At 55.1% G+C, this 26,578-nt stretch overlaps 4 protein-coding genes across 5 annotated transcripts; 1 reads left to right on the forward strand and 3 right to left on the reverse strand.

Annotated features, from left to right (window-relative positions):
* Positions 1-458: 458 nt before the first annotated feature.
* CD2BP2 (CD2 (cytoplasmic tail) binding protein 2) lies at positions 459-2,952 on the reverse strand. Of its 2 annotated transcripts, none has more exons than XM_012660338.1 (7): positions 2,820-2,952; positions 2,174-2,277; positions 1,817-1,952; positions 1,529-1,686; positions 986-1,424; positions 797-903; positions 459-712 (listed from the first exon to the last, which is right to left on the reverse strand). In XM_012660338.1, the coding sequence occupies exons 2-7, from the start codon at positions 2,249-2,251 to the stop codon at positions 602-604; spliced, it is 1,029 nt and encodes a 342-aa protein (XP_012515792.1). In that variant the 5' UTR covers positions 2,252-2,277; positions 2,820-2,952; the 3' UTR covers positions 459-601. The 2 variants fall into 2 exon arrangements, with proteins under 2 accessions (XP_012515792.1, XP_012515791.1); XM_012660337.1 differs by having other exon boundaries at positions 2,174-2,345; positions 2,820-2,883.
* Positions 2,953-4,655: 1,703 nt separating this feature from the next.
* On the reverse strand, positions 4,656-16,197 carry TBC1D10B (TBC1 domain family, member 10B). Its single transcript, XM_012660244.1, has 9 exons — positions 15,260-16,197; positions 11,050-11,149; positions 10,653-10,760; positions 10,448-10,554; positions 7,415-7,529; positions 7,196-7,261; positions 6,818-7,007; positions 6,306-6,460; positions 4,656-6,216 (listed from the first exon to the last, which is right to left on the reverse strand). Exons 1-9 carry the CDS (start codon positions 16,195-16,197, stop codon positions 5,518-5,520), a joined length of 2,478 nt encoding a protein of 825 aa, XP_012515698.1. The 3' UTR covers positions 4,656-5,517.
* A 3,532-nt stretch (positions 16,198-19,729) lies between these two features.
* MYLPF (myosin light chain, phosphorylatable, fast skeletal muscle) lies at positions 19,730-22,187 on the forward strand. The gene is made up of 7 exons (XM_012660245.1): positions 19,730-19,813; positions 20,714-20,809; positions 21,061-21,136; positions 21,293-21,397; positions 21,490-21,568; positions 21,854-21,902; positions 22,000-22,187. Exons 1-7 carry the CDS (start codon positions 19,811-19,813, stop codon positions 22,102-22,104), a joined length of 513 nt encoding a protein of 170 aa, XP_012515699.1. The 5' UTR covers positions 19,730-19,810; the 3' UTR covers positions 22,105-22,187.
* Positions 22,188-22,394: 207 nt separating this feature from the next.
* SEPT1 (septin 1) lies at positions 22,395-26,110 on the reverse strand. Its single transcript, XM_012660246.1, has 11 exons — positions 26,058-26,110; positions 25,558-25,648; positions 25,376-25,462; positions 25,027-25,150; positions 24,607-24,741; positions 24,397-24,514; positions 23,708-23,809; positions 23,488-23,587; positions 23,099-23,264; positions 22,737-22,827; positions 22,395-22,634 (listed from the first exon to the last, which is right to left on the reverse strand). Exons 2-11 carry the CDS (start codon positions 25,565-25,567, stop codon positions 22,548-22,550), a joined length of 1,020 nt encoding a protein of 339 aa, XP_012515700.1. The 5' UTR covers positions 25,568-25,648; positions 26,058-26,110; the 3' UTR covers positions 22,395-22,547.
* Positions 26,111-26,578: the final 468 nt, after the last annotated feature.

Below are 26,578 nucleotides of genomic sequence, written 5' to 3' on the forward strand. Positions count from 1 at the left end.
CTGGATGATCTTGGCCCACTGGTTCCACCATTTCTGTCCACCATCTAGGGAGCTTCCTGCTCACCCCCAACAGAGTTCCAAAGTCTAGATGTCCCAGCCCTTCCAGGCCTAAAATCTCCACTTTTGGGGCTCTATCCCCCGGTGGCTGCAAGGACAAAAAATCTGAGGTCCTGAAAACCAAAGACCTGAGAACAGCAAAACAAGAACCCCCAGAGAAGACTGCAGAATAGAATGTGCGTGAAGGGATGTCACATGGTGGGCAGAGTCCAGGTGGCAAGGCCACAGAACACCTGACAGGCCCTACCCCTAACAGTGGTAAACAAAGGTGAGGTGGCTCAAGATGCTGGAGAGACACTCCCAAGGACGAACTTCATGGGAGAAAACACTGAAGGACTGAGGCAAGTCCAAAGGGGCTGTGGCGAAGGCCTTTTGCTTCTGGCCATCAGCACAGCCAAGTCCCTAATACACAACTAAAGGCTTTTATTGGGCAAGGGAAATTGACTGAAAAGTGGCCTCGAACATCCTCACTGCCTGAGGCAGCTGGGGCCTCTTTCACAAAGTCCAGGAAAGAAGGGGCCACCAGACTGGACCTTCAGCAGGCTCAGGTGTAGAGGTCAAAGTCAATGCGTTTGGAGTTGTAGAACTGACCACCAGGGGGGTCCAGCTTCCGGCAATAAACACCATCTGGGAAGTAGCCTTCACTCACCCAGGTCTGCAGGAAGAGAGGGCAAAACTGGGTAAGAAATGATAACAGTAGGGGGAAGGCGGGGACTAGGCAGAAGGAGAACGGGCTTACCTGCATCTGGGCACTGGTGAAGGGCCCGTACAGCTCAGCATCCCCTGTGTTCTCCCACTTATATTCCCACATCACATCCACCAGACCATCTCCCGGCGACTCTGCTTCTAAAATAACATGCAAAGCCATCTGGGCCTCAAGTGCCCTGCCTCCTGCCCACTGTGCCCCTCCTCTGCCTTCCAAGCTCACCTCCTCTTTGGGCGTGGGTTGCGGTCTCCAGCTCCCCCTCTGCCACTTCCTCAGCGAACATGTCCAGGGAAGGTGGGGGTGTGGGGTCCCGGGGTCCCTGGGTCCGGCACCCCAAACCCTTTAGCCGCATGGCTAACCGTTCCCTTGTTTCCTGGTATACGCCAAGGTTGCCCCGGGCCACCATCTGGTCAGCCAACCCAGAGAGCCGGTCTAGGCGCTGGGGGGAACTGGGCCGCCCAGGCCCCTTGCTACCCTCTTTGCCTCCTCCTCGGGCCCCCAGACGCCTCAGTGCCCCAGCCACTGTTTCCCGAGGCAACAGGAGCTCCAGAAGTCCTTCTAGGAGGGCTTGGGCACTCATTGGTGTCTGGCCCAAGCTATCCTCCTCCTCCTCTGAGTCTGAGGCCTGACGCTGATCAGGTGGCCGCTCCCTGATCTTCACCTATAATAGCAAAACAGGCAGTTATTTCCTACAAACTGCCATGGGTGCCTAGCCCCAGAATTTGCCACCCCCAGGCTCCAGCCATGCCAGTCCCTGGGCCACACCCAGTCAATGTTGTCCAGCCAGCTGTCACGAATCTGAGCATCCCGGTTCAGGAAGTAGTTGCCATCAGCATCAAAGTGGCCCTCCTCCATCTCTTCCTGCAGGTTGAAGGGTGTGATCCGTACACCCCCCTCGCTGGGGAGAGTGGCTGCTTCCTGACCTGCACCAAAGATACAGTTGCCCCATGCTAGGCATGCAAAAAAAACGCAGGGGTCTCCCTTGCTCCACGCCTCCCCCTCAGAAGTCCCTACTTGTCCCTCCAGTAGAGTCAATTCTTGGGTATAGCTCACCTTCCACATCCTCTGAAGCCAGGATGTCATATTTGCTGGACCCCTCATCATCATCATCTTCCTCATCACTGTCCAAAGAGTGTTTGCCTTTGAAGCGACTCCCAGGACCTCCTGCCCCAGCCACGGGGTCCATCAGCTGTGAGCAGAAACCAGACAGTCAAGAAATGTAGGTTACTGGCTACTTTCCAAAATACTCTAGGATCTGAACCCAAACCAAAAATCCTCCAAACCCATTCCTCAGAGGACCTAGAAAAACTAACCCTTTCTTTGTCCCCACAGCTTCATTTCTCTTCAAGCTTCTAGGTCCTCTCTTTCCCCCTCAACCCTCCCCAGGATGTGGGAGTTTGGCCCCCTCACCTTCTTCTTGGGGACGCTGATTTCATCCTCATCATCTTCATCTCCCACACCTTGGAAGGTCACTTTCCTCTTTGACATGATGGGACGGAGAGGTCTTCCTCCAGCTGAGCCGTGGAAAAGGATGCAGAGGAAGGGAGCTGGGTGAGAAGGGTACTCGCCGCCAGAGGACCGCCTGCACAACAAACATTTCTCCTGGTATGTACCACGTACAGTTTGGGAGGGGAGGGATCACAGAAGCAGGGGCTGAAAGGGGAGCTGGCAGCCAGGAGGCCCCGGTACTTGGTTTGGCATTCGAGTTAATGGAAGGGCAGACGCGCGGAGGATTCCCCTCCGCCGTGGACCCTATGGATACCCCAACACTGGACGAAAGGAGAGAGGCTCTCCCACGTGATCACTCCCATAACCAGCCCCGCAGAATGGGCGCGCTGGGGTTTGGTGGGTTGACACCCGTTCCCCAACCACTAACTCCCTCAGAGACCCGCGGGATCCAGCGTGGACCCAGGAGCTGGCTCCCTGGCCGTCCCGCTCTTCCCTGCCCCGAACTCCAATTCCGCGTGGTGACCCCCAACTGTCCCGGGATGTGTGTACAAATGAAAGGGCGACAGAGCCACAAGGATTCGGCCAGTCCCCCACCTCGCGCGCTCACCTGGGGATCCACACAAGGCAGAGGAAGAAAAAGAGAGATGCTTTCGCTAGGGCTACATCCGGGGCACCCGGCCGCCATCACCCGGAAGAGGACTACGGAAAGCGCTAGGGAAGGCCGGAAGTGGCTTCACTCCGGTTAGAAGACTAACTGGATGAGCGGGCGGAAGTACACAAAGAGAAAGGGAAGACGCCACCCTTCTCTCTCCCTCCAGAAATGACGTCAGCCGCGTGGGGTGACTATGGGGAGGAGGGGACGTACTAACGCTTAGACTCTGATCCGACCTGAGGGATGGCGGGACGTGGTTTCGACTCCTTCGTACAGCAGTAGAGGCTCTGCGGGAAAAGGGGAGCGCACTGCACTGAAAGGGGCGCCTAGGATCAGGATGGGGGGGGGAAAATCCGAGCAGGGCCAGGGCGTTCTGCCCGTTTCCTGGGTCCGAGTCACCCTTCCCCCAGGACGAGCCAAGGGCTCTGCGCGCCCTAGCATCTCATTAGAAATCCTACCTTCCCGTTCCTAGCGCCTAGTTGTCAGCCTTCCCAGTCTGAGAGGTGCTCTTCTCCCTGACGGCCTGCCTTGGGGTCCTACACAGCTCTGAGGCAGGTTCAGAACCCAGCTCCCTATAGGGCTCAGGGGAAGTCATTTGCCCTACGCTCTTGGGCGAGTTCTTGGGCCAAAGAGAGCCATCACAGGAGAGATGGCATTGGCACCTGTGACCAGTACCCAGGCCAGAAGCCCCTTGTGCCCTGCTCTCAGGTAGGCCTGGAAAGGGCAACGGTGCCTCTCTCAAACCACAGCTGCAGGATGAAGCCCCCACTTAGCAAACAGGGCCCAGCAACCCCTGCCTGGGTAGTAGAATCTGGCCCAAGCAGAGGTGGGTTGAAAGGAGGTGTGAGGGGTCGGTCCCTGTGTTGTTGGGACTAGACAGACCTCTAGCTCTTGAGGACACACAGAGCCCGAATCCCCCTAGGCCAAGACTGTGTTCAGGCAGAGCCTGCTGGAGCCAGAAGAGAGCAGCATGGGAGTCCCCGCCCCCCAACTAAATGGACCACTTCTCTCTCCCCCCTGGGTTTCCTCCCATATTGGACCACCATGAAACTGCACCTGTAGTCAGTTTCTTCCACGGGCACAGAAGACAGGCACCAGACAGGATGGGCATCTTGTTCAAGAAGGGGCCCCGAAACACCGGCACCACTAATTCATTGTCTGGGGAACCTCCTCTCCCACCTGGAACACCAGGCAGACCACGTAGCCCTGAGCCTCATTTTGTTGGAGAACTGCCAGGTGGAGCGATACCTTAAGGCCACAGAAACCTAGAAACCTATGCCTTTACCATCCTGACCCCTGGGGTGGAGGACACAGCCTACAAGCTGGCTGCAGAAAAACAGGAAGAGCTGGGAGCTGGCTGGGGTGAGCTGGAAGCAGCTGGCTGTGCTGCTACCCCCCCACCCCCAGGCCCATTACCGGGAGCTGTGCCAGGCAGCTGGCCAAGAGCCCAGCTCAACCCCAGAGGACTGTGGCTTTCTAGCCACTCTCAGTACCCCCTCCAGCTTCCAGGAGTTGCATGAGCACTTTAGGAAGGAGATCCACATGCTGCAGGTGGTACGCAGAAGGTTCCAGGCCGGTGACAATGGAGGCAGCAGATCCCAGCCAAAGCTGGAGCAGGAGCTCAACCAGTGTTTGTTAATGAGTGACTGAGAGATGGACCAAAGGCCAAGAGGCACCTACTCACCAAGCTCAGCAGACTGCTTCAATAGAGACCCAGGCCCTGGCTCTCTCCCTCCCTCTCTAATCCTTGCCCCAACTCCCTCATCAAATAACAAGGCAGGAGACCAAGAGTCCAGGTACAATTGCAGGTTCTTTTCCGGTTCCTCAAAGCGCCGCATGGGGTGGGGCAGAGAGAGAAGAGAATGTAAACATTGGGTTCCACCCCCTGGAGCTCAAAGGAAGACCCTTTACCCAGATAGGGGTTGGAGGGAACAAGGTGAAAGGTGGGGGTCCTGCTGAGACAAAGCAGGGGAGGCCTGAGAATACAGAGCAAGGTGAGTGAGGAAAAGGGAGGGAAGGAGGACAGTGGGGGAAGAGAAGTGGGAGACATTTCCTATTCCAGTGCATGTCCCCTTAAATAAACCGGAGTACAGGAGCATTATGGAAGGAGAACCAAAGGACAGAAGACAGAGCAAGCACCCCAACCCCGGGCCAACCTGGTCCTGTGTACATAATTACAACACAGAGATGTCCAGAAGTATAGCGAGGAGAGCCTTAGGTTCCAGCCAGGACGTTGAGGAGAGAGCTGAAGAAGGGAAAAGGAACCTAGCTCCACCTCGCGGGTAAGGGAGCCACTGGAGTGTAGGAATCTGAGAAGTGCTGACTTCCATCGCCAAGAGTCACCCCTGTGGTGACGAGGCCAGTCAGGACAGCACCTGGGAGGGGACCCCAGAGGAAACTGGGGCAGGAGTGACAGAGACCCCAGCTGGGCCTGACTGGAAGTGAGAGCCTCCAGATTTGTTCACAGCTGCCCTGCGCACTGTGGCTGTCCTGGCTGTGTAGGGATCAGCAGCTGGCAAGGAGACAGGGAAAGCCACTTTCCTCAGAAGGAGGGACAGCCTGTCGAGGGGGCTGAGGACAGCACCCCAGGCCAGGCCTGCTCTTGGCTGAGGGAAATAGACGGGGGCCATGCAGTCCAGCCCCAGGGCAGAGGTCAAAAGTAAGCGTCCTGCCGGGCCTCAGCTGCCGAGGACCTGTCCCCGCCATCGTGGGGGCCAGGGGGCCCATCTGCCTTTCGGCGCAGCGAAAGCTTCCGGCCTTGAGCCTTCTTCTCCTGCTTCTGCCGCTCCTTCTCCTGCTTCTGCTGTTCTTTTTCCTGCTTCTCCCGCTCCTTCTCCTGCCTCTCCCTCTCTTTCTCCTGTTTCTGCCGCTCCTTCTCCCGTTCCTTTTCCTGTTTCTGCCGCTCCTTCTCCCGTTCCTTTTCCTGTTTCTGCCGCTCCTTCTCCCGTTCCTTTTCCTGTTTCTGCCGCTCCTTCTCCTGCCTCCGAGCCTCCTTGCTGGGACCCAAGGGAGTGCTGTTGCCAGTAGGCGAGGGAAGGGATGGGTGCAGTCCCTCAGCGGTGACTACAGGCCCTGGGGCAGGCCCAGCACTGGCCCTGCGTGGCAGAGAGGGCGGGGAGGGGGCCCCTCCAGCTGCCCGGGAGCCTCGGCTCTTGAGGCCAGGGAGGCTGAGGAGGCTGGAGGAGGGGCCCAGGGGTGGCTGCTGCCGCCGACGCTCCTCATGAATGGCCCGGGAGCCATGTAGTCGCCGTGAAGGCCGATACTGCAGCTCCCCCCGGGTTTCCCGCCACTTCTTGAGCTGGGCTGCATTCTCCCGCTCAATCAGTGCTTCTGTCACTGGGAGATTGGTCACCTGGACAGAGAGGAAATTAGTACCAGAATGAAAATGAGGGTAGGAATGGGCTGAGGCAGGGAGTGGGTATGCTGAGGCCCAAGGCCTACCTCATGCACCAGGAAATCCTCCTGCATGCACTGTTGGGGCAGGTTGCGCAGCTGCTCCATGGTCTCATACATGCCTTGGCAGGAGCGCAGCTTCTCCACCGAGCCCAGTGTGTGTCGCAGCAGCACCAGGGCCACCCGGAAGATGATCTTAACGCCTGCAGGGTTGGAGAGAAAAGAGAATGGGGCAACCAGGCCCAGGATCTCAGCCTGTCCCATTTAGGATGGACTCACAGCCCCCATCCCTGTCTACTGCCAACCTTACAGATGAGGCAACTGAGGCACCAGGAAGAAAATGTATTGCTGTGGGTCTTGGGTTCCTGGGAGGGAGAACAGGCTCTAAGATGGTGGCAGAACCAAGGCCAGGCCTCAGTTTCTCCAGCCCCTAGGCTGCATACAGTGATGCCTCAGCCCAAAAGTACCTTTTGTCCAAGAACACCGGAAATGTGACAGGACCCTCTGGCAGCCACCATGGAAACCCTAGCCCCTCATGGCTTGGATGGTCACAGAAATACCTTCACAGAAAAACATGTCCCAGACACGCAGCACTGAAGCCCAGGGCAGGGTACGGGCGAAGATGCACATGAACCATTCTGTCATGTAGAGCACAGGGTCAATGCGCTGTCGCCGCAGGTGCCGATGTGCCAGTGGGGAGGCTCGGCGCAAGAGCGCAAAAAAGATTTCTCCATCCAGCTGAATGGCCTCCTGGAGGTGGAATGAGCCATGAGAAGAGGGCTCAGTCTGCTGTGGCCCCTGGGGTTCAAGCAGCTCTGACAGGGGATCTTCACCTCAATGGGGAGAGGCTCAGAGGAGAAGCACACAAGGGCCAGCATCTCCCTGCAGCCTTAGGGAAAAGTCACAGCCCCAGATGCACCCAGCCTCCAGACACTCACCAGCCCTGCACTGTAGTAACCTGGGAGGTACTTGTCGCAGATCTGCACCAGGCACCAAAAGGCTTGCTGAGAAGGGCAAGAATGAGGAGGGAGGGTGGGTCCTGAGAAGCAGGGAGCGCCCCCACCACTGCAGGGTCATTCCCATCAGCACACCCATGTGCTGTTATTGCTCCTTGCTTACATCCCACCCCCACCCCAACCGGGACCACCTGTGCTGACCTCAGCAGGCATGTGCATGAGCAGCACCGCGGCCACAGGGGCCTGGGCCTGGCAGTAGCCCTCATCAGGCCGGTAGATGGTGTAGGCCTTCAGGATTCGATATAGGTCCTGTTGCCTGTGGGGATTGCAGAAGACTGTGAGGGCAATCACAGGAGCTGGGTGCTCTGACCCAAATTAAACCTGCCCAGACCCCTCCTTCCCCACATCCAGTTCTAGGCTCACCTCAGGGCTTTACCCCCACACTCCTCCATCCCCCTTCCCAAGTCCTGCCTTTCAAGCTTCAGCCAGAGGTTCAGCACAGGTAGGGCATTCCAGGCTCAGGCCTCCCGCCCTTGGCTGTACACCCCACATGCTCCCACCATTCCCAGCACAGGCTGCGCCCTCTCCCTCCCTCTGCAACCATCCCATAAACCTTCAAGGTCATTTTCTCCAGGAAGCTGTCCACAGCCACAGCATCAGCCCTCCTCTAGCACTGAATGTGTTTATCACCCCAGAGCAGGAGCTCTCCCTGGACAGGGCCTGCCTTATCTTTCCCACTGGATTGCATGAGTTCTCCCCAGCACGTCCAGAGGGTCCTTCTTCTTGGTGAAGGCCTGGAAGCCAGCTGTGCCTCAGAGCTTCCTCCTGTCTCTACATCCAAAAGAACAAAGTCTCTGCCCTACACTTGCTCCTCTTTCTTGAGGCTGCCCCTTCACTGTGTCTGGGGCTTCCATCCACTCAGCCCCACACCAGAAAAAAGCACCTTCCTCACTCCAAGCCCAAGCGACTCTGCATCCTGAATTCCATTTACGTCTATTCCCTCTCTCCACCTCCACAGCCACTTTGCAGCTCAGACCTCCATCCCTTGCCCAGAGAAAAGTAATGACCTCCCAGATCTCCCAATGCCTCCAGCCTTACACAGTCTTGACCACTGACTATTATAACTCTTCCCCAAACCCGGTCATTCAAGTGTGATCTTCATTCATACTTTTGCATACCACCCTTATCATCGTTTACTTTATATTTTTTTCTCCACCTTGCAAAAGCATCCGTGAAATGACAGGTTTGATATGCTGGTTATTTTACCTAATACATATTAAAATAAATACATAATTTCCACAAGCTCCCACGCTGCATCCCTGCCTTCTCCGCTATTGCTGCGGGTGAACTGTCTGCGATCCTGGCCAAGCACAGCTCTTCACTTGGTCCCTGGATCCCATCCCCTCTCGCCTACACAGGCCCTCACTCCAGCAACCCTCCCATCCCTCCTGCATCATCAGTTCTCTCTCTCCTAGATCATTCCTATCATACTCACATGCTGCTCTTTCTTGTAGTTTAAGAAAAGTCTCTTGACCCCACTGTGTCCTCCAAATACCACACCATCTCTTTCCTCACCTATTCAGCAAACCTCCTCCAGAGCAGTCTCAATTTCCTTCCTCCCATTCTCCAGTTGCTTTCACCCACTGCTCCACACAAAACTGTTTTTAACCACGTCGCTAAGGACCTCTGCAGTGTTAAATCCAGCGGTCGGTGTTCCGGCTTGACTTAACTTGACCCATCTACAGCATTTCACATGGCAGATCCCTGAAACCCCTCTTCACTTGTTTCTAGGATCACACTCTCCTTGTTGTCTTCCCCCTACCTCTAGCTTCTCATTCCAGTCTCTTTTACTGGTTCATTCTCAAAATGTTGCAGCTGCAGGCTCAATCCCAGACATCTTCCCTTGGGATCTACATCTGCTGCCCTGGTGACCTCGTCCAGGTCCATGGGTGAAATTTATAGAGATTATATATAATCTACAACTCTACAACTCTTATAACTCTCTAAGTTGACATGTCTCAATTTCCAATTTATCTTGTTTAAACTTCTCCCTGTACACCCAACTTACTTACATCTCCATCTGGATGTCCAATAAGCATTTTAAACTTAACATTCTGAAACAGAGCTCCTGATATGCCCCCAAACCTACCTTTCCCCGTTTCCTCCATCCATATCAGTAAATAACAACTCTATTCTACTAGTTTCTCAAGCCAAAAACTTTACAAGTCATCCTTAACTCCTCTCTCTTCTTCTCTCACACTCCACGTCTAATCTATTAGCAAATCCCTTTGACTCCACCTTCAAAATATACCCAGAATCCAATTTCTCCACATATTATCACTGCTACCATGTTGCTCTATCTATCATTATCTCTCTCCTGGATTATGGAAAAAGTCTCCTAACTGATCTGTTTCTGCCCTTGTCCCCCTATAGTCTGTTCTCAGCACAGCAGCCAGAATGATCCTTTTAAAACATAAGTCAGACCAGGTCACTTGTAACCCACTCCCACTCACATTCTCCATTCCCCTTTTCTGCTTTAAACACCCATTTAATACCACCATTTCACACACAACATTCCTTCCTTCTTTATCTGGTTTACTGTTTATCCCCACTAAAATATAATAAACCCATAAGGGCAGGAGTTTTTGTCTTTTTGTTCACTGCTGTCATCTGTGACAGGACAGTGCCCAGCAGACAGCAGGTACTCGATAAATATTTGCTAAAGGATGAACTTATTGATGAAAAATGTCCATCTGAGAACCACCTGAGATCATCCTGCATGCTACTATGGAACAGTATATATATACCACATCTTGAGGAGGCTTGGCCTACAGAACAAAAATCCAAGAGCCTTGGCACAGCATTTAAGGGCCTTGGTGATCTGGCCCTAAGTTTCTATTCCAGCCTCAGCTCCACCCAACCCCACTTTCCCAGACACAGCTCACATAAGCCCCAGGCAAGAGAACCCTGCCCCCCTGTTCTCACTCCCATCTACCCTTCAGAACCCAGCCCAATGCAGCCTCTTCAATGAGCCCTTGATTTGTCCCCACACATAACCCCAGAGGCAAGTCTCCCTCCCAGGACAGTTCCCTTGACATGACTTCACACTTAATCCATTACAGATCACTCTTCAAGAAGTCCTAGAAGGCAAGAACTGCTTTCAACCAGCCTTGTGTCCACCTGGAGGCTTCAACAAAAGTTTGCTGATTGACCCACATGGTCAGGCCACCTTACCCATGCCCCCCTCGAGCAGCAAACATCTCGTGGAAAGGGAACTGGCGGTGCAGATCCTTCTCAATCACATCCAGCCACTTGGGGTCCCCAGGAGCCCGTTCCAGCTCCTGCAGTGGGACAGCAGGGATTATCTCACGATCTGGGGGAACTGACACCCCTTACATAAACAGGGCCACATGTCCCCACACCCTGAAGCTGCACGCACCTCAAACTTGCCCGGGTTCTGCTCCAGGAGTTCCTTGCTATTAGACAGGTACTGCCAGGCCTTGGCTCTGAGGGAGGAAGGGATCCCCTTCCGGCAGCGCAGCTTCACCTAAGGCAAAGTAGCAGGCAGGGGGACAGCTTCAAGGGCTGGCACAGCCTCCAAGCTTCCCCTAGCAGTCCTCAGGCTCTCCCGGCCACTCCTCCCGCATCCCATAGGCTTGACTCCACTGGACCTGGCCTGATCTTCTATCTTCAAAGCTACTCCTCCAGGCCCAAGTACCACCTATCCCCAGTGTGGCCCAGAGGGCAGATATTATCAGTTTTCTGGGCTTCCCCGGAGCACGTGCTGCCCTTCCCCCTTTGTGCATTGCCCTGCCCACCATTCAGCCCTCTCAAACCTTCTGGAAACGCCGTGACAGCCACTTATCCCAGTTAGTGAACATCTCCAGCCATTTGAGCTCCCGCTGCCGAGCCACATCCACGGGAATGGAGCTCTCTCTGCAGGACAAGGGGAGCATGGAAGGGGTCAGTAGCCATAGTGTAAAACGTGGACTGCTAGGGAAACTGAGGCAAGCCATCTCCCCAGGCTCGAATGAGAAAGTGGGTATTTTGTGAGCTACCAAACATCAGAATTTCTCGGCCATTTGGCCATCCAAGGTCCTAGTTCACCTTCCTTCCCTGTTGGCTCTCTATACAGAGGTCATATTTAAATCCCACTTCAGACATATCCAAATTTGGAGAGAGAGTACAGAATATTTAAGAGCCACACTTTACATTAGACCTGGATCCAAGTCCTAGCTTTACCATTTATTCATTGTGTGACCTTGGGTAATTTTTCTAAGCCTCAGATGCCTCATTTGTAAGGTGGCGAGAACAGCAGTATCTACCTGAAGGGGTTAGTTGAGAGGTTATATAACACATAGCAGGGGACTCGGTAAGTAATAGCAATTATCATCCATAAAATAAAATACAAAATAAATGTACTTCTCTGTCTCCTTAGAAGTAACTGTCTGAGTTCTGTCCTATCAAACTCTTGAGATCCCTTGGGCCATCTGCAATTTCCTCTACCTCCTCCTCCCTGAAATCACCCCAGGTTCCCAGACAGATGAAATTGCCTCATTTGTACAACGCTCTGTCAGAGCTTCCCACTCAAGGTTCCCCATCAGTCTTGAAACAGTTACTTGTAGGAGCCAGTACTAGAAGATGAGTGAAATGGAAGAGCAAGCTTGGGTCTTAAAAATCAGACAGACCTGGCTGGGCATGGTGGCTCACGCCTGTAATCCTAGCACTTTGGGAGGCTGATGTGGGAGGATTGCTTGAGCCCAGGAGTTTGTGACCAACCTGAGCAACACAGTGAGACCCCATCACTACAAAAAATAGAAAACTTAGCCAGGTGTGGAGACATGTGCCTGTAGTCCCTGCTACTCAGGAGGCTGAGGCAGGAGGATCGCTTGGGCCCAGGAGTTTGAGGTTGCTGTGAGCTACGATGACACCACTGCTCTCTAGCTCAAGCAACAGAACGAGACCCTGGCGTGGTGGCCTGTAATCCTAGCACTTTGGGAGGCTGAGGCAGGAGGATCACTTGAGCCCAGAAGTTTGGGACCAGCTTGAGCAACATGGTGAGATTCCCATCTCTACAAAAAATAGAAAAATTAGCTGGATGTGGTGGTACATGCCTGTAGTCCCAGCTACTTGGAGGCTGAGGCAAGAAGATCACTTGAGCTCAGGAGTTTGAGGCTGCAGTGAGCTATGATGACACCAAGGCACTCTAGCCAGGGTGACAGGGTGAGACCCTGTCTCAAGAAAGAAAGAAAAGGCCGGGCGCGGTGGTTCACGCCTGTAATCCTAGCTCTCTGGGAGGCCGAGGCGGGCGGATTGTTTGAACTCAGGAGTTCGAAACCAGCCTGAGCAAGAGCGAGACCCCGTCTCACTAAAAATTAGAAAGAAATTAATTGGACAACTAAAAATATATAGAGAAAAAAAAAAAATTAGCTGGGGATGGTGGGAGGCTGAGGCAGTAGGATCGCTTGAGCCCAGGTGTTTGAGGTTGCTGTGAGCTAGGCTGACGCCACGGCACTCACTCTAGCCCGGGCAACAGAATGAGACTCTGTCTCAAAAAAAAAAAAAGAAAGAAAGAAAAGGAAAGAAAGGAGAGGAAGGAAAGAAAAGGAAGGAAGGAAGGAAAGGAAAGAAAGGAAAGAAAAGAAAGAAAAGAAAAGAAATTAGACAGACCTAAGCTCAAATCCCAGTTCTATCCCTTGGAAGCTGGAAAGTCTTGCCAAGTGATAACCTGAGTATCTTCCTCGGCTATAGAAAAAGATGCCACCACCTACATCACAAAGTTATGAGAGAACTATTGAGAAATTGCATATAAAGGACTGTTAAATAGAAGGGGCTCATTAAATGTTAATTTCTTTTGTCCTAGAAGCTCCTTAGACTGAGAGACCATCTCTCATTAATCTCTATCATGAGTCAGTTCCAAGCTCTACTAAGGCCTGAGAAGAGTAAGATACCATTCCTCCCCTCAAGAAGGTCACAGTCAAAGAGGGGAGATAACTGTAATACTGTATGGGACATACAATGACAAAGATGCACAGAAAAGGTGGCTAATTGAAGTAGGGGCAGTGGTTATCAGGGAAGGCTTCCTGGAGCGGGGGGAGGAGGAACATGTAAGGTAAGCCATGAAGGATTGAGTAGAATTTACCAAACAAAGGAGGGGGAGAAGAACATTCCTAGCAGGTGGGACAGCCTGAATAGGAAGGGGGAGAGGCTACAACTAGTTCAGCAGGACCACAACACAGAGTGCATGGTATGGTGAGGAATGGTGGGAAAGACCTGGAAGGCTGGCAGAGCTGGAGAATAGGGAGCCTGTGTGCAGGCCAAAGAACTTGGACTTTATCATGTAGACAGTGGGGAGCCGCTAAGAGCTTTTAAGGTAACTTCAGAGGTAGATTCCTCTGGCACGAAGATGGATTTTAGAGGGACAAAACTACTAAGCAGAGAAATAGCAACAAGCACAGTGTCCAGTACATACGAGGGACTCTCTAAAATCAAATTCAACCCAAGTTCCTTAGGACAGCCTGGTATTGAGGAGAGAACCATTGGTCACACAGATCCACATTTGAGGGGAGCAATTCACTCAACTTGCTCTGTTTCCTTGTCTGTAAACTGAGTACAACAACGCATCCTCACGCATGGCAAAGCACCAGGGTCAAACTTCAGTTGCCTTCCCCACATAGAACCATGAATGCTGGTACTCAATCAAAGGTTTTCTGATTTTTGTTGGCTCATAAACCCTGCCTGTAAAACCATCTCACAGGGCTTCCCCCACCTTAACACACATAGCTATGACTAAATCCTACATATTCTTCATGATTCAGATCAGCTTCATCTGAATTCCCAGACTGGGGTAAAAGATCCTTTCCCTAGGTGCTCACAAAACCCTCTGAAGTCTAGGCTAAACCTAACGTATTATATTAAAAGCAGCGTTTGTTTCTCTCTCTAGATGATGAGCTCCTTGAAAAGACTATTTTATCCTTAGTATGCAGCACAAGACCTAGCACCTGGGGTTTCAGGCAATGCTGGAGGCTGAACTGACCTGCAGGTTAAAGGGGCATAGGAACAATGGGCGGGATCCAGAGAGAGGGAAGGAAGAAGTCAGAGGTGATCACACCCCACCTCAGGAGTGACTCAGGCCCCTCGGAGGGAACTAGGAAAGAGTAAGCCCAGCTGGGGAGATGAGGAAATGGGGAAGAGGCCTTCCCCCACCCCCTTTCCTTCAGTGAAAATACAAGACTGCCCCCTCTGTTTCACAGAGGGGCTCTGTCTTCAAAGTCCCCCTTCCAACAACCAGACTTCCTTACCTCACCATTCCATCCATCAGACCTAGGGCTACAGAGGAGGGGAGGTGTCTGTATCCCTCCCAGACTCTCTGTCCCTAGGGGACCAATGGTCTCTCCCTGAACCCCTGTCCATTCAACCCTCCTGAATATCTGGCCTGTAGCTGGAGTTTCACATCAAGGAGCTGGGATGACCTTAGGTATCATCTCATTCAATCTTTCACTTCAGGGCCAGGCGCAGTGGCTCACGCCTGTAATCCTAGTACTTTGGGAAGCCAAGGTGGAAGGATCACTCTCAGGAGTTCGAGACCAGCCTGAGCAAGAGTGAGACCCCATCTCTACTAAAAATAGAAAAATAAGCCGGCGTGCAAGCCTGTGGTCCCAGTTACTTGGGAGGCTGAGGCAGGAGGATCACTTGAGCCCAGGAATCTGAGGTTGCAGTGAACTATGATGACCCCATTACATTCTAGCAGGGGTCACAAAGTGAGTTTGTCTCAAAAAAAAAAAAATCTTTTATTTCAGAGGAAACTGAGGCATGGAAATGGGGAAGCCGCTAGCTCAAGGGCACACAACATACCAAAGGCAATGTCTAAGGCTTAAACCCAGATCTCTTGACCAGTGAAACTCTAACATGCTAATGCCACGGAAACCACAGCATGCTCTAGGCATGATAGCTCCTGCTAATCACCCCTGAACCTCAGGTGTTATCCCCCTCCCCTAACCTCTGCTTCCCTGAGGCAATCAGGCTGCGTGCCCACTTGGTACTCACAGGCTGCCTGAGTACTGGCTACCCCCAAGGAAGCCATACTTGTCGGTCTTGCGCAGGGCCAGCCCATTTATCTCCGAGTCTGAGCCCATGGAGCTCACATCATCCGCCAAGGACTCCAAGGTCCCAGACATCAGGCTCACGGAGTCCAAGTAGCTCAGAGTGTCCGGGGCCTGCCCTCGAGGCCCAGAGATGCCAGGTCCCAGGCTGGACGTGGAGCCCAGGTCTTGAGAGTTTTCAGAGGGCTCCGGAGCTGGGGTCACCATCACGACAGCTACTGGAGCCTCGCAAGTCCCTGGAGGGCCTGTGCCAGGCCCTGAGGGATCCTCATGAGCCTGTCCTGCTGATGCTGATGTTGCAGCTCCATGTCCACTTGTAACCTGTCCTGCTGCACTCCGTGCAGTCACTCCTGAAGCCACTGTGGTTCCCGGCTTGGGAGCAAGCGGGGGTTTGGCGGTCAGGGCCCCAGGAGCCGTTCTGGAAGGGGCCCTAGTGGGGGTTCCAGTGGGGGTCCCTGGTCCTGGAGCGGGTGAGGGTCGAGCCTCCTCCGTCTTCGGAGAGTCCGTCCCTGGGGCCAGAACCATCGACGTCTCGGCTCCTATCATTGCTGTGGGCACGGGAGGTTCCGGGCCCGGGGGGACCTGCGTCTTCGGGGTTTCGGGTGAGGCCTCCAGAGTCAGCACAACCACAGTGCTGCCCACGGCGGCCGAGGTCAAGGCTGGGGTCGGGGCCGAGGTCTGGGCTGGCCCCGGGACCCAGGCGGGCCGCGCCTCCCCGGGGGCCACCAGGGTGACTGGTGCCGAAGTGGCCGTAGTCACTGGCGGTCCCGGAGCCACCACCACCACGGGCCCGGCCCGGGAGCCCCGGGGCGGCGGCGAGGGGGCCACGGGGGCGCCATGACGGCGCGGCGGGGCCACCAGGGGCGCCGGGCCAGTCTCCATGGCCGCAGGCCGCCCCTCACATCCCCCCGCCGGGGAGGCCGCAGAAGGCGCCGCCCCTCAGGCCGCCCGGCGCGGCCAGCCGAGGCAGGGGAGAGGGCGAAGGGCGCGGCTAGGCGCGCGCCGGGGGCGGGACGGCTGGCGGGAGGCCACTGGGCGCGCGGAGGCGGGGCAGGGGTCGGGGGGCGCCCTGCACCGGGGTCTTGCTCGCGTCCTCTCACCCCCTCGCGCGCGCTCGCCGCCGCCCCCTCCTTGCCGCTTGGGGCGAGCCACCGACCTTGCGCCTGCGCACACGCTGTAGAGCCGGCTAAGCGGCCAGCGTTTCGGCGTTCCACGCCTGCGCGCGGAGCGGCCCATCGCGCTCCTTTTTTTCTCCCGCCTCGTCAGAGGACTTGGACGAATAATAGGAGAGAAGGACTGGGTTTCTGCCAATCGTTCGAAGGGTGGGTGGGGCTGGAAGAGGGAAGAAGGTAGGTAATCTGGAAAGCGGAAACGGAGAAGGCGGAGGGAGAGATGACCAATCAGAAGGCGAGTTAAGGCAGGAGGAGGCGGAACGAAGGAAATGGCTAATAGAAAAGCAGGAGTCTGAACCCCCTGGCCAATAAGCATGGCTGAAGAGCGGACGCGCACGGAAGGGCGGGGAAGCAGGCAGGGGCCGGGCGAGTAAGAGGCGGGGCCAGGGGGCAAAAGGGAGCCAATGAAAAGGGCATAGGCGGAGGTCAAATTGACAGACAGTGTTGTCTACTTGGGCGGTGACTGACAGCATCCGCAGGCAATAGGAAGAGCTGAGAAATTCTTTAGGTCTCCCAAGATGGTCGGGAAGGAATGACAGCTGGGAGGAGGCGGGGCAAACTTGCGATTAATTTGCCTCGTCAGCCAATGATTGCGTTCTCTCGCTTTAACAACAGGGTAGGAAGACAGATAGCTGTCTCAGCCAATGGTAGCATCGAAAGGGCAGGGATGCTGCCAGCAGACGGTGCCAGCCCAGGGATAGTCGGTGACAACCGGAGACTAGCGCGAGAGGCGGGTAACAGTTGGGGACAGCGCGGAGAAGAGGCGAGGGCATTAGCCCATAAGAGTGCTGCGCTGCCCTTCTTGAGTACTTTCTGGGCCCCCATTCTCCATTCAGCTCCCGAACCGCCCGACTCTGATTGCCTAGGGGACCCTGATCCAGTACTCTCAACCTTCACCCCGTAATTATCCACTCCCTGCCCCCAACTAGCCCCAACACTCCAATCGCAGGCAACTAGAGCCAGAGCCTCAAAATCCTCTAAGCCATCCATCTCTCTGGATCCCCCATTTCCTGCGGGAATAACAAGCCCCAAGTCCCTCTCCTCAGCTCCCATCTATCTGAGCTCCTCCCCACGACCCAAACTCCAATCCCTTTAAGTGCTCCCACGATTTCTAATGGGAATCCTAAGCTCCAAATCCACGAATCCCCAATAACATGAACTCCCCATATCTGTGTTCCTATTCTTCTCGGGAACTAGGACCCCAGTCCCATCAACCCCTCTCCCCTCATAGCCACATCTCTTTGTGCTCCTCATTTGCTGCTAAAAACCCATACCCCAATCTCATGAGCTCCTCAGGTTGCCCTTAGACCACAAACATACAGACCTGACATGAGCACCAACCTTCCAGCTTCTAAACACCCCTCTTTTCTCTCTGACCCCCATTCTCCTGAGCCCTAGGATTAGAGGGTCCCAATTTCCATATAGTACCCACTATCTTGGAATTCCAGGCAGATCTAGCTCCCAACTTCCCAGTTCCTCCTTGGTTTCTGAATTCTATGAGGCTCCTCACTCCCAACTCAGACTCAAAGCCTGTGAACTCCCATTCAGTGTCTGATCTCCTTCTCCTCACCTTCCACTTGACCCAAGCTTTCTGAGCACTCCTCCCATTCCCCTTTTTGGAGTCCTCCTCCCCTCCGATAACTCAGTAATAAGTGGGCTCCTCCCTGGCCTGGACCCCCATGGTAACCGTATAAGGCAAGGCAGCTGCCATCTGAGGCAGGGAGGGGCCAGTGCAGGAGGCCAAGGGCAGCTGCTAAGTTTAGGGTGGCTCCTTCTGTCTTCTTAGAGACAACAGGTGGCTAGGCCCCCCAGTGCCCAAAAAGGAAAATGTCTTAAAGGCATTGGCATGGGGCTGAGGAGGGGGAAGGGAGAAGGCACCTTGCTGAGGACATCAGGTCCTAGAGGGAGCAGGAGGAGGAGGAGATGGGTGTCCTTGCCAACCTGGGGCTTCCTCAGCCACTATTTCCCCAGACTTCTACTGCATGGAGGGCACTGGGGGCTCAGAGGAATAGGAGAGGGGACCTCAAAGTCACACAGTCAGCCAAGCTGGTTCTTTCCTAGAATAAAGAGAAGTCACTGGCCATCTGAGCCACCTATGAGGAGGCAGCCAGCTAGGTTCCCTCTTGCTGTCTTTGCTTCCCTTCCTCTGAGTTCCAGCCTCCACACCAGTACTGAGAAAAATGATTCTAGACTCATACTATACCATGTCCTTCTCCTGCTTCAAACCTTTCCAAGTTTCCCCAGGGTCTCTTCCCTCAGCCCTCACTGAGGCCCTCTAGGGTCTGGTCAGCAGCCCCTTGCATCCTCTGCTCCAACCCCATCACAATTCTGGCAACCTGAACACCTCTGATCTTTCACTCTCCGGGCCTTTGCCTATGCCATGCCCTCCTCTGCCAGCATGCCTGCCCCTCCTCCACCTTCACCTGCTCACTTCTACTGGCCTTCAAGAAGCCAGTCACATACCCCTAGACAAGGCTGCTGTGCCCTCTACTTCTGGGCTCTGACCAGCTGGTACATCATTTTCTACATTCATTCCTGTCTCTATGGCTAGACTGTAAGCTGCAGCAAGGCAGGGCATAATTATTAACTATAATGCAAGTTCTGTGGGATGGGAATTACATCTCCACTCTGTAGAGGGGAAACCAAGGCCCAGGGAAGGTTGAAGCACAAAGCCTGAGATCGCAGAGCATCTTTCCTCACAAAATCCCCCCTCTCCTTGAAGGGGGTATAGGAGACCCTCCTGATCCCCCAGCTTCCACAGATGGCTCTCTCCCACCTTTAAGCTCTGCCACTACCCCCATGCATACACACACTTGACTGTAAACTCCACCATGTGGGGGGACTGTGTTTGCCAAAGTGCATCCACAAAGCCCAGCCCAGCACCTGGCACGCTGTAGGTGCTCAATAAATGCTCACTAGGTTTAAATCTGGGCCTACCCGACTCAGGGGCACAGGTCCCTCATTCATCTCTCTCCAAGAACTGCACCTTGGCTTGGGTGCCCTCTGAACCCTGGCATATTCCAGCCCCCTTTTGGGAGAAAGAACATCCCTTCCTGTCTAGGCCCTAGTGAAACATGCATCCTAAGATCCACACCCTCCTCCCTCCCTCCCTGGGCTCCAGCTGCTTTGGGCCCTCCAAGAAAGGAGAAGCCCTGAGCCGGGCTATTTTGGTATCTGGGGTGGGCACTTGCAGGGCTAAGGTTACCCTGGTATGTTAAGGGCTCCCTTGGGCAAGACTATATAACCCCAGAGGGACTGCCCCAGGCTGACTCTCTGCTTCTTTCCAGCCAGAGCCACTGCCTTGCCCCCAGGAGACCGAAGACATGGTAAGTGAGAAACCTCCAACCCCTGCCCAGATCCCTTAGACTTCAGGGCAGCCTCACCCTTTGAAAGAAAGTAGCTGGTTCCCAGTCCAACAAAAGGTAAAGAGATGACTCCTCACTTTCTTGGCAGGATAAAGACAGGGTAAAGGATAAATCAGGATAAAGACAACCAGAGTAATGGCCTAAAGGACCCAGCCAAACATAATCTACCCCAACTCTCCACTCACAGTTCCTAATCCACTCCAGTCCCTCTCAAATCCTCCTCCATCCCTTCCTATACTCCAACTTCCTAAAGTCCTCTGCAACCAGCCAGACAAGGATTCTCACTCCATTTAATAAATGAGAAAGCAGAGGTTCAGACAGGGTAAATGAGTGGATCAGCGTCACACAGCAAGCGTGAGACTCAGGGGAGGCAGGCTCAGGGTACTGAGAAGGGAAGTGTTCATCTGTTGGGTAGGATGGAGGGATGGGGAGACAGGGGCCACTGTAGGAATTTGGGAAATGCAACCAAAGCAAGCCCCCGCAGCAAAGAGGTCCCAAGGAGTAGGAGGCCCAGGCCAGAAGAGTTGCTTTAGAAGGGACCTAAAAGCCTGGACAACATAGCAAGACCCTGTCTCTGAAAAAAATTTAAAAATTAGCCAGGCATGGTGGCAGACGCCTGTAGTCCCTGCTGCTCAGGAGGCTGGGGCAGGAGGATTGCCTAAACCCAGGAATTCGAGGTTACAGTGAGTTCTGATTGGGCCGCTGCACTCCAGCCTGAGCAACAGAATGAGACCCTGTCTCTAAAAAAATAAAATTAAAGAAAAAAAGAAGGGAGTTCAAGAATGCTGAATCTAATCCATTGCCCCCAGATAGGTGTAGGGACTGGCCCATGGATCCCTTTGCCCAACCCTCACCCCCTAGGCACCCAAGAAGGCCAGGAGAAGGGCAGCAGCAGAGGGCGGAAGCTCCAGTGTCTTCTCCATGTTCGACCAGACTCAGATCCAGGAGTTCAAGGAGGTGACTGAGGGGAGAGGGAAGACTGAAGACTGACCAAAGGCACCCCCTTCTGCCCCTCCCCCCAGCCCCCTTCCTGGAATGTGCACCTGTTTGGAGGGAGGGGAAGGGTTTAGAATTCCTTCCTCCCCTCCCTGCTTGGGGTGGGAGAGGACAGCTGGCTGGGGGTCAGAATCCGATCTGGCTGGGGTAGGGATGCTGAGTGAGGCCTGACCATGGGGGACCTAACCCCTCCCCACCCCTGCCCTCCACAGGCCTTCACAGTAATCGACCAGAACCGCGATGGCATTATCGACAAGGAGGACCTTCGGGACACCTTTGCAGCCATGGGTGAGCCCCCACTCCATCTATAAATAGTCAAAGCTGCAGAGTCTGGGGAATTCAGTTTACCCAACTGAAAAATGGATGGGATGATCTGAATTTATGGGAAGCACAGCCCTGGCCCAAGAAGCTGTTCCAGACCATGCTTCCCCCAACCCCCTCCAGGCCGCCTTAATGTGAAGAATGAGGAGCTAGATGCCATGATGAAGGAAGCCAGTGGTCCCATCAACTTCACCGTCTTCCTGAACATGTTCGGGGAGAAGCTCAAGGGTGAGTGAAGTGTCCTGGGTCCAAGCCCTCAGCTGCTTCTTCCCAGACCCTGCAGGGACCCTTAGGCCTCATGTGCCCTCTGACCTCCCCAGGTGCCGACCCTGAGGATGTGATCACTGGAGCCTTCAAGGTCCTGGACCCTGACGGGAAGGGCACCATCAAGAAGCAGTTGTAAGTGCCGGCCAGGTGTTCCCACACAGAAAGCCCCCTTAAATTCCAACCAAGGGTTAGGCACTGCCAGAGGTGAGGGAGAAGTTAGGAAATGGGCAGTAGGATTGCATTTTCACATATATGTGGGGGGACGGGCAAAGAGGCCAGAGAGCTTGGAAAGCCAGTGAGGGCTCTAGAGTGACCCCGGTTTCCAGGGGACATAAGAGGTAGCAACGGGGATGAGGTGGGAGGTAGTGGAAAGGAAGCATGAACCCAATCTCAACTCTCCATGTCACTTCTCTCCAGCCTGGAGGAGCTGCTTACCACGCAGTGTGACCGCTTCACCCCGGCGGAGGTGAGTTGGGGAGTGGCCGGGTGAAGCGAGGGCAGGGAGGCAGGGTGGGGAGCGGAGCTTAAAGGCCGGTAGGAGATGTCCCTGCGTCTACCCACAGATCAAGAACATGTGGGCAGCCTTCCCTCCCGACGTGGGCGGCAACGTAGACTACAAGAACATCTGCTATGTCATCACGCATGGCGACGCCAAGGACCAGGAGTAGGAGGCCCCCTTAGGCCGGCCAATGCTTCCGGCCAGTCCGACCCCCACCCGACTCCCAATAAAATTCAGTTGGTCTTTGTTTCTTACCGGCGCGCGCCGCAGTGTTTGTGCGGGAGGGCCTGCGGCACGCGGGGAGTGCCCGCGAACGAAGGAACGCGTTACGCCCGCCGCCCGTCCCCGCTAGTTAGGAGAAGACTCGCGTGGCCTCAGGGAAGCTCAGTTTTTATTGAAGACAGAGCTGGGGTTTAGAGGGGCGACCCGGAGAGGAGCGGCGGGGGAAGTGGGCGGAGGGAGGGCGGGCCGGGGGCTACAACTCAGGCACCGGTAGAAGCGCGCGGCGAGAGGGCCCGCACGGACCCGGGCAAGGACGGCCCGGCGGCTGGGGCTGCGGGGATTGGACACGGGACGGACTGGGGCGGAGCCGAGGAGAGGCGGGACCGGGCCTCAGAGAGCGTCCGACTGCTCGCCGGGAGCCTGGCTCTGCTGCATCTGGGCCTGCATCTTCTCCAGCATCTCTTGCATGCGGCGCAGCTGTGCGGGGCAAGATTGCAGGCGATGGGACAGGGCGAGGCCAGAGAGGGACCTCGAAAGCGACCTGAGACGTTGGTCGGGGAAAGCGAGGTGCTTGCTCACCTCTTCGTCTTTCTCGCGGATCAGCTTCTCCGTCTCGGCCAGAGGCAGCATGGGCAGCGGGATCTCTGTGGCGCTCTGGCGGGAAAGCTTACTGGGGGGTAGTGGGAAGGGGACAGGGATCAAGAAAAGGACCTGGGGTTGTGGGTAAGGGCCGAATCAGGGCCTGGGGCGAGGTTGGTGTCTAGGAGGTGGAGCCATGTCCTTGAGGTTAGAGACAGAGACAAAATGGGTGGAGAAAGCCTGAGAGAGAGGTCTGGGTGGTGAAGGCGAGGTCACGCAGGGTGAGGACCGGGCCTGGGAGGCGGGGTCATGGGTGGGGGCGGGGCCTTGGAAGCACCCGGACAGTTGGCTCCTGCTCTCACCTGCGGCTGGCTCGATCACGAGCCCCAGGCCGGGCCAGACTCTGTAGGCAGCGGGCCCGGTAGCCCTCGTAGAGCACATCATGCGTCACCTCTTTCAAGTCCTGCAGGTGTGTCTGCACCAGCATCCGTCGCAGATTCAGGAAATCGCAGTGATGTGGGTTCTCCACTGGGGGGCGGACCAGCGAGCGTCAGGGAGCTTTGGGTCCAACCCTACCCATAGTGTCGGGTCTGCAGGGAGTCCTGTCGCCACTCTAGCGGAGGGGTCGCACTCTGCGGCCCAAGAACCCATCTTTTGGCTCCTATGATCCCCCCAGTCCCAGAGCCCACCCCCACTTCACATGCTGGGTGCGGCTGACTTGGAGGCAGCATGAGCTCCCTACTGGTCTTACCCTCCACAGTACCCCAAGAGTAGCGGCGTCCCCTCATCGGTCGGTTCCCGCCATCCCTCACCACCTCGCAGGAACCGACGACTGCAAAAGGGATGCTTTCCTAGAAGGCAGGGGTCAGGGGTCGCTGTTGGCCCCTCATGGGCAGAAACCTCTTTCTCAGATTCAACCTCCACATCCACCTCCTCTGCTTCTCTGCCCCTTCCTCCTTTGCCTCTCACACCTTCATCTCTGCATCCTGCCTCTTGAAGTCTTCATCTTCATCAGAGTCACATTCCGGGAACTGGTAGATGTTGATCTCCTCCTCTCTCAACTGGTCCCGGATCTCAGAGGAGAGAGATACAGAGACCATGTGAAACACAGAGGCCATGATGACAGACAGACACACGGCCAGAGCCAGTGAGATACAGAGATACTGGGTGGTCAGAGAAAAAGACATGAAAGACAGACGGTGAGAGACAGACACGAAGGATGACTGAAAACAAAATCTGAGAGATATAGATGATGTGGAACCAAGACAAGATTCTAAGATGGGCACCCATTAAGACTCCAGGAGAGAAGGCAGCAGAAACAGTGTGAGAGGGCTCTAAAGACACTGTGGTGGGGGGTCATCAGCATCCTGGCGCCAAACGGAGGTCATGATGTCCTTGTGTCTATGCCCCTGCCCTCCAGACAGGCCTCAGCCCAGCGTCTGGCCCAGGGGCTGCACACACACCCTATTTCCAGCCTTCAGAGACATGGCTGCCTCTGGCAGCGTACTACCTGCCTTCCTCAGACACTTTCTCCCACAGTCTAGCTGGCATATCATGCTCCCAAAAGGCCACCCCAAGATCAAAGAAGTTAAAGCTGAAATCAGGTTTGGTCATAACTTTTGGCCTCACTTGGGGCCAAAGGTCAGAGGCCACCACCCACCTTCTGCTTGAGGGCCTGAGTTTCCTTAGGCATGAGGGCATCTGCTTTGCCGATGACTGGGATGATGTTGACTTTCTCGTGTACTGCCCGGAGGAAGGCCACATCTAGGGGCCGGAGCCTGCATCCAGAGATTGGTCAGCACCCAGTCCCAGGGCGCAGAGAGCCCCCAGCCCTCCCCAAATGCTCCAACCCCCAGGGGGCTCCCCAGACCCCCGGCCGAAGGGTGAGATGAAGTAGAGGCAGCAGTGGACTCGGGAATCCTGGATGTTCTTCCGGTTCAGGCCACTCTCATCCCTAAGGTACTGCTCAAATTGCTCCTCGATGAAACGCACCACGGGCAGCCAGCTGGGGTGTGAGGAGAGGGCATGTCGTCAGAGGTCAGGGCCACAGGGACAGGGACAAGGCTAGCCAGGACTGTGGGAGTGGGAAGTAGTTTCTTTGGTTCCAACCAAAGACATCAAGGGAGACCGGTGGGGGCATGGGGAGACATCAAGAAGCACAGAGCATCTTGGAAGCAGAGCACCGCCTTTTGGGTTAGGGAGCCAGGACAGACCAGCCCTGTAACTGACCCTTGGTCTCCACAGAGTAGCCACTTTGAGAGGCTCAGCCTCCATCCCCTACCCTTCTCACCAGTCCGAGCAGTCCACTGAGTCCCCAAAGCCAGGAGTGTCCACCAGGGTGAGCTTCACCTTGATACCCCCCTCCTCGATCTCCACGCCCCGGCGCTCAATGGTCAGCGTTTGTGTCAAGCGAGCTATGGGGATGGGGAGAGGGCAGGGAGCTGGGGAGGGGTCTGTGGCAGGACCAATTTCCCTTCTCAGTATCACAGTTAATCCCACCCGTTTCTCAAGGGAGGAAACAGTCTCAGAGAAAAGCAGTGAATGAGCTGCCTGAGTCCCCAGACGGAAAGGACGAGTGCAGCCTGGGGGCATGGGGAGGGGCAGAGGGCACTGCCTGGAGAGGGTGGGGAGGGTCTTACCACTAGCCTCTGGCACCTGCCGATCCTCATAGAGGTTGGTGAGGAACAGGCTGTTGATGAGGGTGGATTTCCCCAGGCCTGACTCCCCTGTGGACAGGACAGGCCCAACAGGTCAGGTGAGGGGACCACCAGGGTCTCTTGAGCACACCCCCTCCCCAGTTCCCTCTGCAAAACCCCCAGACCTGCCACCATAAGTGTGAAGTCAAACCCCTTCTTGACAGACTTGCGGTGCAGCTGATTGGGGAGGGCAGCGAAACCCACATACTCCTTGTCCTGTTGGTGGGGGGTGGACAATATGCGGTTGTTGGAAGTGGCAGGCAGAGCCCCCAGTATCACTTTCCCTAGCTTAGGGGCTAGGAAAAGTCAGCCTACTGTGGGTCAACCTGGGGACCCCAGGAATAGGGGGCTGGGGGCTGAGATGCCTGGGTTCCTGGGCGTAAGGACTCACCATGGCTCCGCTAGCTGTCGTTGCACCTGCTATGCTGCCCACTTCCTCTGGTGGGACAGGAAGTTGAGTGCAGCAAACAAGGGGGAGGGTGTATAGGAAGCTGAGATGCTAGACTGGCCCAGGCCCAGACAGGTGGGGAAAGCCAAGACCAAGAACACCTGGGATTCCCACCTCCTGTATCCCTTTGCCCATCCACCCCTGTGGGAAGCTCTAACCCCTCCATTCTCCACATACCTCTATTCCAAGCCCCTCGGTAGCCCATCACTGTGGTGAGAGGTGGGGTAAGGGCAGAGAGGAAGGAAGCAGGCCGCTCTCTTTAGCAGGTGAGACAAAGGGTTTAATGAGATGGAAAAAAAAAAAAAAGTTCCCAAGGTCTGAGTGGACCAAAAGCTATAATGGGATTGGGGGTGGGAGGAGCCATCAATTTTTCAGCTCATACAGTGAATTCAATGGATCCTTAAAAGGACTCCAGGTCTTTGGAAATCACTGCCAGAGACCTTCCTTCAGAATCCTATCCAAGGAACTCCCCTGCTCAAAACACTTCAGGGACTCCCCAGTGACTCAGAATCAAATTCCGAGTTCTTCCCTGACAGCCAAAGCCTCCCCCAGCTGGCTTCATCACCCCATCTCTCACTGGTCTAAACATCCTTAGCTCTCTGCCCACATTGAGCTTTTCCTTTTTCTGCACCAGGTGAACTCCTCTTCATCCCTCAAGGATTCGATTCAAAGGGCTCTGCCTTCTCTGTGATATCTTC

The sequence above is a fragment of the Propithecus coquereli genome, unplaced genomic scaffold (assembly GCF_000956105.1).
Source record: "Propithecus coquereli isolate 6110/MARCELLA unplaced genomic scaffold, Pcoq_1.0 Scaffold66, whole genome shotgun sequence".
NCBI classification, from domain to species: Eukaryota; Metazoa; Chordata; class Mammalia; order Primates; family Indriidae; genus Propithecus; species Propithecus coquereli.

Coding starts and splice junctions, on each gene's coding strand:
- TBC1D10B (XM_012660244.1), bottom strand. CDS start 16,197: ATGGAGACTGGCCCGGCGCCCCTGGTGGCCCCGCCGCGCCGTCATGGC. Junction 10,555..10,652: donor AGAACCCGGGCAAGTTTGAG/GTGCGTGCAGCT, acceptor GTCCCACTGCAG/GAGCTGGAACGGGCTCCTGG. Junction 6,461..6,817: donor GGACATGTTTTTCTGTGAAG/GTATTTCTGTGA, acceptor CCAACCCTGCAG/GCGTTAAGATCATCTTCCGG.
- MYLPF (XM_012660245.1), top strand. Junction 20,810..21,060: donor AGATCCAGGAGTTCAAGGAG/GTGACTGAGGGG, acceptor TGCCCTCCACAG/GCCTTCACAGTAATCGACCA. Junction 21,137..21,292: donor GGACACCTTTGCAGCCATGG/GTGAGCCCCCAC, acceptor AACCCCCTCCAG/GCCGCCTTAATGTGAAGAAT.
- SEPT1 (XM_012660246.1), bottom strand. Junction 23,588..23,707: donor GGCAGGATGCAGAGATGAAG/GTGTGAGAGGCA, acceptor CCTGCCTTCTAG/GAAAGCATCCCTTTTGCAGT. Junction 22,828..23,098: donor CGTGATCGAGCCAGCCGCAG/GTGAGAGCAGGA, acceptor ACTACCCCCCAG/TAAGCTTTCCCGCCAGAGCG.
- CD2BP2 (XM_012660338.1), bottom strand. CDS start 2,251: ATGTCAAAGAGGAAAGTGACCTTCCAAGGTGTGGGAGATGAAGATGAT. Junction 904..985: donor AACCCACGCCCAAAGAGGAG/GTGAGCTTGGAA, acceptor ATGTTATTTTAG/AAGCAGAGTCGCCGGGAGAT. Junction 713..796: donor TCACCAGTGCCCAGATGCAG/GTAAGCCCGTTC, acceptor CTCTTCCTGCAG/ACCTGGGTGAGTGAAGGCTA.